Source organism: Fukomys damarensis, unplaced genomic scaffold (genome assembly GCF_012274545.1).
Source record: "Fukomys damarensis isolate Sample0158 unplaced genomic scaffold, DMR_v1.0_HiC HiC_scaffold_24, whole genome shotgun sequence".
Classification (NCBI taxonomy): domain Eukaryota; kingdom Metazoa; phylum Chordata; class Mammalia; order Rodentia; family Bathyergidae; genus Fukomys; species Fukomys damarensis.
Window position 1 is genome coordinate 69,528,366 of NW_022900936.1, and position 10,935 is coordinate 69,539,300.

Here is a 10,935-nt window from a genome sequence, read left to right on the forward strand (position 1 = left end):
ACTCTCTTTTTTTGTTTGGTACCGGGGATCGAACTCTGGTCCTTGTGCTTGCAAGGCAGGCAGCGGAACCACTGAGCTAAATCCCTGGCACTAGAACTTTTTTGTCACTGGGTGATGGTGGCAGCATTTCCACTGCCTGTGACCCTTGATTACCTTAGAAGGCCTTTAGAACAAGAACAAAGCCGTGTCTATAGAAGTCCGGCACGCCCCAGCCACTCTATAAGATGTGAGCCAAAATGTGAGTTACTTTAAATCCTTGTGTCACCTGCCTGTAGAGAGCAGCTGACGTTTTAGGCCAAATATCCAGCTGTTTTCCCAAAGCTTTGCTTGAGATGCCATTTCTGGGGTGTCTGCGATAGGGTATCTCTCAATTTCAGACCGTAAACTTTGTAAGATTAGACTTGGGAGTCCTTGGAGCAAACATATTGACAAATGTGAGATTCACAAGCAATCTTAATCTAAAGATGGGCATCCCAGTACTACGACCTCCCTCCATCCTACACATATGCTGGCCCTTTCATCAAATAAGCTCTCTCACCTATAGCAGAGCTGTACTGAAATTTCTCTAAGCAAATAAAAATCTGGTCCCTTTTAAGGAACTTTGGAATTAACGGTTCTACAATTTCAGCTGGCAACACAGGCTCAGGCCACCCTCTAAATAGCAGAGATTTCTCCCTGTATGCTAATCTAAAGGATTCAATGTGTAGTTCACCTATTTTCCTTTTTATATGGAGAACTACTGTGTTTGTTACCTCATAAGTGGCTTTTAAAAATCCAACATGGATAATATACTTCAAGTACATGAGATAATTTGCAAAATAGCCACTCATAAACTGCATTCTTTTCCTTGGTCATCTTCAATATTTTATGCATTCTATCCTATTGAAAGTCCTGTCTTGGAAATTATTTTTCAAGTTAAGGTACTGATAGATATCAGAAAGAAAATTCTTCATTTTGTGTACAGTTTACCAAATATTAATAAAAAGTTGGCCCTTGTAGGATTCTGAGGCAGAAGGAGGTCTGGGTTTGAAACCAAAGTGCCTAATGGAAATTCATCAACCCTTCTTCTCCAGGTACAATGGTTACCTTAGTGGGAAAAAACAACACCATCCCTTTTCCTCCAACACTCTTCAGAATTGTCCGCTTGGCTCGAATTGGCCGCATCCTGAGACTCGTTCGGGCAGCTCGAGGAATCAGGACTCTCCTCTTTGCACTGATGATGTCCCTTCCCTCTCTGTTCAACATCGGTCTTCTGCTCTTTCTGGTTATGTTTATTTATGCCATTTTTGGTATGAACTACTTTTGCAAAATGGAAAGAAAAGGTGGAATTGATGATATATTCAACTTTGACACTTTTGCTGGCAGCATGCTCTGTCTCTTCCAGATAACCACGTCAGCAGGCTGGGATGCTCTCCTTAACCCCATGCTGGGCCCGAGCCCCCCAGGAAAACCTTACCCCTATGGTATAGCCATAGCCTACTTTGTCAGTTACATCATCATCTCCTTTCTCATCGTTGTCAACATGTACATTGCTGTGATTCTGGAGAACTTCAACGTAGCCACTGAAGAAAGTGAGGAGCCTCTGGGCGAAGATGACTTTGAAATGTTCTATGAGGTCTGGGAGAAGTTTGACCCGGAAGCAACACAGTTTATCAAATACTCCGCCCTTTCTGACTTTGCTGATGCCCTGCCTGAGCCTTTGCGTGTGGCAAAACCAAATAAATTCCAGTTTCTAATGATGGACTTGCCTATGGTCAGTGGAGATCGTCTCCACTGCATGGACATTCTCTTTGCGTTCACCACCAAGGTCCTTGGTGAGTCCAGTGGCCTGGATACGATGAAAACCATGATGGAGGAGAAGTTCATGGAAGCCAACCCTTTCAAGAAATTGTATGAGCCCATCGTCACCACCACCAAGAGAAAGGCCGAGGAAGAAGGTGCTGCTGTTATTCAGAAGGCCTTTCGGAAGTACATGGTGAATGTGACCAGGTGTGCTGTGGAGGACAGGCCTCCTTCACCCCTCCAGGCCCTCAGCAATGGAGACCTGTCTGGCTCGGAGGTGGCCAAGCGCAAGGTCCATTATGACTGAGGCTCTTCTCTCTGCCCCTGCCTCAGAGCTTGCACACTTGTCTCCAGCTTCAGGTTCTGGAGGCCCATAACTTGGTTTGTGAACAAGCAGGAAACTCGGTGAATTAGCCTTTTTTTTTTCTGGCCGAAAGAAGCAATTTCAGTATTTACTTTAAACCATTCTTGCCGAGATTGAAGATAAGGCTGGCTAACTGTTAACCACTAGTACTGTTTTATAAAGAAAGAGACCCAAGAATGGGCTGCAAAGGACCTCAATGCTAGTGTGAAGGCTGACATATGCATCAAGTTATGTAAAAACAACAAAAAAAATCACATTAGGAATTTAAATTGTGGGCCAGAGATTTAGCTCAAGTAGTGCTGCCACCTGCCTCACAAGCATAAAGTCCTGAGTTCGATCCCCGGTAGAAAAAAAAAAAAATGTGTTCCTATGTGTTTTTCGGTACAGTAACTAATATCTTTTTTTCATGTTTTTCTGATGCAAGAACATAGTTTGTCACATACAGCTTTTTTGCATGCCAAGTGAAAAGTCAAAACCTGCCCAAAGAGGCACAGCTCAATACAGATGTATATATATTTTTAGCAACATTTCGTACTTGAGGTATATCTCAAAACTACAGGCTTGTCAGTCAGCACTCTGCCTTTCACAAGCTACAATCTCTGTAAACAAACAGACAAATAAATAAGAAATAAATAAGAAAGATTTTCCTTTTACATATCATTGATAGTACACTAATTTGTTGTTTGGTCCTATCGGAGAACCCAGACCTTTGCCCTGAGCTACATCCTCAACTCTTTTTAAATTTTCTGTTTCAAGATAGGGTCTTGCTAGGTCACCAAGTGGCTCAGTCTGGGCTCAATCATTCGATCCTCCTCCTTCAGCCTCCAGAATGCTGGGATGACTGATGTGTACTGCTGTACCCTGCTAGCACACTAATATTTTCCCCTTGTTTGGTAGTTGTGTGAGTAGTAGTTTAATGTGGTTCTTTTTTGGAATTAAAGAGTGGTGCCAGCAGTCTGTCCAGTAAGTGTTTAACATTGGCTTTTCAGATACAGAAAGCCATCCTGACTTCTATGTTGTGAATCTCCCCTCATGACTTGTTTCATGAGGTCGCTGGACATGGAACAAGGAGGAGATGTGCATACTGAATTCTTGATAGCAGGCCTGAAAGGCTCCAGAACACCCTTTGTTCCTGGAACAAATGAAGAAGCTCCACTTGTCTCTGGCTAAAATTTCAGCAATGGGCACCTTGCATGGAGAGAGCACTACTTAGCAACACCGGGGCTACAAGACTGGGGAGTCATAAGACACAAGGGTTAGCCAGTAATTTTAGCCCTTTGAAAGCCTGAGCTCAATTCTGGCTGAATGTCTGTATGAACAGAAAACCCAGGTCTCTCATGAGGGTGTGGCCCCAAGAGCAGCCAGGACTTCCCTGAATTATTATGATTATTTTCAGTCACTGACCATATCCAGGCCCTTAGTTTTGTAAATGTTATAGGAAGCTTGTGCTCTGGGGCATTGATTTAAAAAATAGTAATAACATCATTATCTAATATTTATCTAGTGGCTGCTATGCACCAGGCTCTGGCTAAGCATTTGTCCTAAGGAATCTCATTTCAATGGGAAGCAAGCCAGTAAGTATAAAATACACATCCTTCAAAAATGAGAAAACTGAGGCTCATAGAGGCACAAACTCATACAGCTGGTAGACTGGAGCTTTGTGTCCTGCTGAGGATGAAGGATTAAGCAGTTCTAGGACCAGGAAATCTTTGAGATGGATGGCAGAGCTCTATGCAGGACTGGGAGGGCCACTGGTTCTAAAGTCACATCAAGTTCTCCTTGAGGCACTGGAATGACCTATTGCTTTCCTAAATGATGCCTCTGATTGTGATTGCTGGAAATTCTATAGATCTTTACCAAGTTTTCTTCAAAAGATGACTGGTCATCATTTTAATACGAGCACCTCTTCTCCAGAGGTGGAGGAGGATCTGGAGGGATGTGGTCTTGTACATTCCAGACTATTGAGGGATGTGACGTGATCTGCTTGGTGTAGAATCTCCAGCTGTCCTCATGTACATCTGTCCATGCTCAGATGGCTTCATTTGGCCAAGACTGGATTCCCAGAGCCACATCCTGGGAGGCGCACAACTTCTGCCTGAGGTTAAACTACACTTCATTCACTAGATGGCAGCAAATATCCAATATGTTCTCTTCTAAAAACTGCACAGTAATCTGTGTGAGCCTGGCACTTGGAGAGTTTAGGCAGGAAGCAGTGAATTATTCAAACCTTGGATGGGTGCCCGAAAGTTCACCCTCTCCACAGTTACTTCTCACCATGAAAATGCCCAGAATACCCCAAGAGGCAGCAGTGTTGGTCTGAGCTCTGTTTTCTATGGCTGAACGAAATACCCATGGTAAACAGCTCTAGAGGCACGTGAAGCCAGTCGCCTGTCCTGAGTCCTCTTCTCCAGGTAATTTAAGCCCTTCTCAGTTTGATCAACTTCATGTTCCTGAGGACCAAGACAGGATGCCATGGGTAATGGTGGCCAACCAGTGGCCCTTAACCTCAAGAGGATGTATGCTGATTATGAAGAGACTCGGACAAGTGTTCATGTGATAACACATTATAACAAGTGCCACAAACCAGAGACAGACCTCTGCTCTGGGGTTGTGAGTGGAAGAGAGAGGGATATTTGAGATGAGCTTGATGGAGGCACAGGATGCTGACGGGTGGTTGTCATTGTGAAGGATGATTGAAATGGAGAAGTAGGAAGTGTAAGGAAGCTTGAGTTACTCAACTGACTAGACCAGTATAGGACTGTGAGCTTCAGCAACAAGATCTTACATGGACTGTTTGCAGACGGCTTCAAATGCCAGCATGGGGATTTAGAACAAAGACATTGACAGGTGTTTTAGCTGGGGGGAAAGATAACAGGATAGGACAGGGTGTGCAGGGTAGAAAGGAGGAGAAAGATGCCATCATATGGCCCTGGTGGAGAAGAAGCATTGAGTCAGGAAGGACACAAGACACTGCAGTGTGGCCACAGGGTGTTTGGCTGTGAAGGAAGAGCCTGGGGCACCTTGAAATTTTTGATCAGGGTGATAAGACAGGTGACAGTGCAAGTTAATAAGTTAACGAGTATCCATATGAAGAGCAAGGTTTGGTTTGTTTGCTTCTGTTTGTTTGTTTTCATGGCTAAGGAGGAAAATCCCAAAATTAAATTTAGTGTTCAGTGCTTGAAAGGTTCAAGATGATGGGTCCAAAAGACAATCACTAGGCAGTCCTGGAAATTGAGGACAATCCTCCTCACAAGGGTGACATCTGAACCTCTGAGAAAAGATGACTTCATAGAGAAGAGCACAGAGATCTTGGGGGCTTAGGACCTGTCCGTATGAAGTGGGGTGGGGAGGTTCAGGGGAAGATGTGGGAAGGTAAGTGAAAGTAAGCACCATGGCATGTAGTATGGGCAAAGAGAAGGGTTCACTGGAGGAATCAATAGTCTGCAAGACAAGACACAGAGTCCTGTATCTTCATCCCACCCAGTAAGAAGTGCGTGGAGCCGGGGCATGCTGTAGTTGTTTCCAGAAGGTGTCCTGCTCCTTTACTGCTCTACCTTTTTATAGGGCAAGGATGAGAGCGCATCTCACTTATAAACAGTCAGGCTCAGGAGCTAGCTGTGCCAGGGAGTGTCCTGCAATGTCATCTACTGGCACCTAACGCTCCTGGGAAAATCGAAATACCATACAGCTCCTCCAGCTCACAGAGCCAGAACCACTGTTCCCAGACAGCTTGTTGCCTGGCAACCAAGATAGAACCTCCAGGGTCATTTCATGGGCACTCTTGTCCCTCCATACACAAAGAATAATCAGAGACAGAAAACAAGAGCTAGAATTTATTGAGCACTTATTCTGGACTAGGTAGTCCATCACCGATATTGACTTATTGAATCTTCAAAAGACTCTCTTAGGTAAAGTTATGCTTAACCTGCATTGTGCAGGTGAGGAGACTGAGACATGTAAAGGAGAACAGAGATCTTATTCAAGGCCACACAAGCGATCTGTGGCCATCAGAATTCAGACTCCGGTATGTGGCTCTAGACCTCAAGCCATCAACTATGGTGTCTTGCTGCCCCACAGACCTTAAGGGGAAGATGTGGGGTTTAATCTGGCAGTGACAAACCCCAAATCTAGAGTATGACCCTCTAGACATCAATTTCTTCTCTCTAGACATAATGGCATGTTTTCAGAGTCCTCGTTACAATATGGAAGCCTGAAATGGGGAGATGCTGCATTCCCTCTCTGTATTTAATGTATTCATTCTCTGTCAGTGTATTTGGCTCCCTAATATTTTGATACAGCTTTATCCTTTGACTCTTCTGTCTTTCTCTTCAACTCTAAAACCAGATGCCCAGAAGGCAAAATACTTCTGTTCATGTAGACTCATGTGGCTCAGTGGTGGTACCAAGAGGCATCTGTTTCTGAGATTTTACTTCAATAATATTAATGCCAAAAATATCTGCTTACTTGAGTAACTTGGGCAAAATAGAATGAAGAACTCCAAGGCTCTGTTGTTTGCCAGTTCAGAATAATAACTTCTACCTAACCAAAACTGTATTCAAGCAACTCTGGAATACCAATTTTCTACTTCTTCTTAGACTAGGCTAGATATATAGAATCTAATCCAACAATTAATAAAAAGAGGAAACAGTATAACTGGTTATACCCTATTATTACTGATGGTGACCTTGCATATTGGTAGACTGTGGAGGTTGTTCTGGTCCAGGCAGCCTGGGTGTGGGAATGTAACTTCCCTGCCTCCCCATCAGTGTCCTAACTCAAGCCACTCTGAGTGGGAATAGAAGTTAAACTTAAAAATTGTGCCTGCTGTGCCAACAGAGTATCAAGTCCCGTTACTGCCTCTCTGCACTCTAGGAGTTCTTCCTATATTTAAAAATCCCTTATTGAATCAGATCACGCTGGTAGCTCATACTCTATTTATCCATGAGCACTAGTCAGGTTTCCAAATAGTTTTTCTCATAAATCAATAAAGTGTAATACTTGACAAATATTTCTTTGGATTTAAATAGAAGTCTCAGGAAGGTTCACATTCACCCTTTTCAGCATGAAGTTGGAAAGGAAAGATTTCTTCTGAGTCTTGAGAGGGCAGCAGATGCTTCTAGGAAAAGATGTATCCAGCAAAGAAAATATCCCACCCGGAGCTAGGAGTGACGACTTCAGTAAAGGGTAGAATACAAAAAGATATGGAAGACTTGAACAAAACTGTTGGTCAACTTAGTCTATTTGCTATTTATGCGATTCAACAAGAGTAAAATACACATTCTTTTCAAGTACATATAGAATGTTTCCCAAAACGAGGCCATGAGATTTGTAATAAGTTTAAAGTGTTCAAATTCTAAAATATATAGTTAAATCAGAATGGAATTGAATTAGAAATCAACAACAGAAAGACATTTGGGGAAAAAAAATCACTAAAAATGTGAAAATGAAAAGCAACAACTCCTAAGCAGCTCATAACACTATTGATGGCTGAGTTAGGTAGAAATACTATAGGCAGTCAGGCCCTTGAGAGGGTCAGGACAAAGGTGAAACACACCACAGTGGCAGATGTATGCATATCAACTGAAAACCAGGCCTCAGGATAAAGACAAGATGACCAGACCTTCATACTTCCTTAAAAACAAACGAAGGCCTAACGAAGTCTACCAAGACATCATCCATCCTGGTGGATGACCAGGACCTCTGGACCTGCCACTTCCTAGGAGAATCTTTGTTTATTCCATCCATGCTTGTCATGTGATTTGTTTCCCACCTGAACCACCATTACCAAGAGACTCTACTTGTAACCTTACTGGTCATGGCTGTGGTCCATGTACCTCTGTGGTTTTATCCTATAAAACTCCTCTGGAAAGTGGGGTCCCTGGCTACCCACTCCAGACCACTCCTGCACCTCAGGAGCTTTCCTATCAATAAATATCTTCCTACTCTAACCCTCCTTTGTTCCTAGAATCCATTGTTTGATTTTTAGAGAACAAGAACTTGGCGTATCATACAGCTAACAGATCAGGAGATAGAATATTTCGTATTTCATCTCCGATATTATTTTCCTGTAACAGTAAGTTAAAGAAGAAATAAAAAAGTACTCTGAACTAAATAAGAGCACAGCATAAGAAAATGTGTAGGATACAGCTAAATCAGTGGCTAGAGTTAAATGTATAGCATAAAAATGTTTTTAAAAAGTTCCCAAATCAATAACTTCATCAGCTTCCATCAGAAACTGGAAAAAATAGAGTAAAACCTGAAGTAAGCAGAAAAAAATTTAATAATAAAGATAAAGTAATACAATACAAAGCAGGAAGATAGTAGAGGAAACCAAATACTGACTCTTTGGGAAGATCAATAAAATAGATAAACCTTTAGACTAGGAAAAAAAAGAGATAAATGATCAATATAAAAAATAAGAGCAGTGATATCACCACATATTCTACCGATAGTAGGATAATGAAACAATTTTATCCTTTTTCATACCAGGGATCAAACTCAGGACCTTGCACTTGTGAGGCAGGTGCAGTGCCCCTTGAGCTAAAAACTCAACAGCATAGATTAAGTAGACAAATTCCTTAAAAGACACAAACTTACTGCATTGGAGAAGAAATGATTATTTGAATAGTGCTGTATCTGTTAAAAATTGAGTGTATAGTCAAAGCCCTTACCACAAAGAAAACTTCAGGTCCAAATGGCTTCTGATGACTAATTATAACAGACACTGAGAGGGAAAAAGAATTCCAGCTCTACAAAAACTTCCAGAAAATTAAAGAGGTAGAAATATTTTCAGTTCTTTCTATAAGGCCAACATTACCCTGATATGAGAACCAGACAAAGACATTTCAATGAAAGAAAACTATACACCAATATTCTTCATGAATATAGATTCAAAACATTTTTACAAAATTTAGCAAATCATATCCAAAATGTATTTTTAAATACATCACAACTAATTGATATTTATCACAGAAAATCATAGTTGGTCTAATGTTGAAAATCATCCAGTGTTCTTTATCATAGGAATGCTCTAAAACAGAAAAACCATATGATCAAAAAAGCCATTTGTTAAAATCTAGCATGCACTTCTGATTTTTGTTTTACAAAGCTCTAAACTGTTGGTAACGTCAGCATAAGGAAACCTATTCAACTCTATAAAAGCCCTGGAATCAGTGAGAACTAACTAGATGAGATACTTTTCCCTTAAATTCAGGTACCAGGCAAGGAAGTCTGCTCATACCATCATACTCAACATTGTGCAGGGAATTCTAGCCAAAGCAGTAAAGCAAGAAAAAGGAAAAAGCACACAGATTTGAAGAGAAGTCACACTGTCTTTGTTTGCAAATGCTGTGCTTGAGTATCTAGAAAATCCTATGGCTTCTACAAAAAGAAAAGTGAAGTTAGCCAGGCAGTGGAATACAATTGTATTTCCATACAGTAGCAAATAACAACTGTAAGTTAAATTTAAAATACTATTTACATACCCTTAAGTGAAATAATTAGACACACTTGTGTAAACAACCCATTGTGTCTGGAGTGAGAAACAAAGTATAAAAAGGGACATGAATGTATAATAGATAATATGAAATAGGGAAAAAATTGTACAAAAGGAAGAGGGAGCTAAAGAAGGTTGGAGGGAAGAAGGAAAAAAAATGAGAAAAAGAAGGAAATAATGGAAATCAGGCTTTTGTAAATAGAGAAAGAGTGGTTGAAGGGAGGGAGGGGAATGGGAAAAAAAGAATCAAGATACATCATGTACAGGTACAAATGCCATATGATGTGTGTGATCATTATATATATCTAAATTATACTAATCAAATTAAAATTTAAAAATACTATTTATAATCATATGAAAAAGAGATAAATTAGACAATACAAGCCCAAGACCTGTGTCCTGAAAAGTACAAAATACTTCTGAGGGAAACCTAAACACATTCAAACAAGACAGTGCCCATGGTCACAAACCAGAAGATTCAGCATTGTCCCCCAAAAGCAATCCCAATCAAAGTTCCAGTGGGTTTTTTTGTAGAAATTAATAAAGTGATTCTAAAATTTATATGAATGGACAAAAGACCAAGAATAGCAATAATAACTTTGAAAAAGTCATTGGAACTTTTTCCTTATTGGAAAGGTTAACACTGCCTGATTTCAAGAATTCTGGAATAATTGGCTACCCGTATGCCATATATATATGCACAAAAATTAATTCAAAATGGGTCATAGGCCTAAATCTGAGCTAAACTATAAAATTTCTGTAAGAAAATATAGGAGAAAATTTTAGTTACCTTGAACTAGCACATATTTCTTAAATGCAACATGTAAGACATTAATGTTTGAAAGGAAAAAAATCAATATATTGTATTTCCTCCAAATAACAAAAGAAAAAGAAAGAAAATTGACAGCGCACCAAGTTTTGATGAGGATGTTGAACAAATAACTGCCATGCAGTTACACTGGTGCGAGGGTAAAAAGATGTGACTACTTTGGAAAAGTTTCCTTATTTCTCATAAAGTTAAATGTATACCTGCTACCTGCACACTACAGCCAATCCCCCAATAGAAGGGAAAATGCGTGCCCACACATGTGCAAGCTGTCACTTGCCCCTAACAGAACTAGCTCCTTAAAAATAGGTTGTGGTCCCCTTCTCTGCCACCCCTACCCAAGAGCTGGTGACTGTTAATAGGAGCTTTATTAGGGCTGGGGATTCGGCTCAGTGGTTCCACCACTTGCCTTGCAAGTACAAGGTCCTGAGTTCGATCCCTGGTACCAAAAAAAAAAAAAAAAGCTTT

General features: G+C 40.8%; 1 protein-coding gene across 8 annotated transcripts in view; it reads left to right on the plus strand.

The window, feature by feature from the left end:
* The window catches only part of Scn11a (sodium voltage-gated channel alpha subunit 11), a 143,214-nt gene that overhangs the window by 124,379 nt on the left and 7,900 nt on the right, over positions 1-10,935 (plus strand). Inside the window, exons 27-28 of one of the 8 annotated variants that reach the window (XR_004518772.1) lie at positions 1,074-1,989; positions 3,651-4,557. The exons of 1 other annotated variant lie outside the window; for it this stretch is intronic. Coding sequence is in view for 6 of the 7 variants with exons in the window: in XM_033768035.1 (XP_033623926.1) it covers positions 1,074-2,089 (1,016 nt within the window). In the remaining variant the exon portion in view is untranslated. Of the gene's footprint in view, positions 1-1,073; positions 2,352-3,650; positions 9,840-10,935 lie in introns of those variants that run through there. 6 more of the 8 variants (XM_033768037.1, XM_033768036.1, XM_033768041.1 and 3 more) reach the window with 6 other exon arrangements.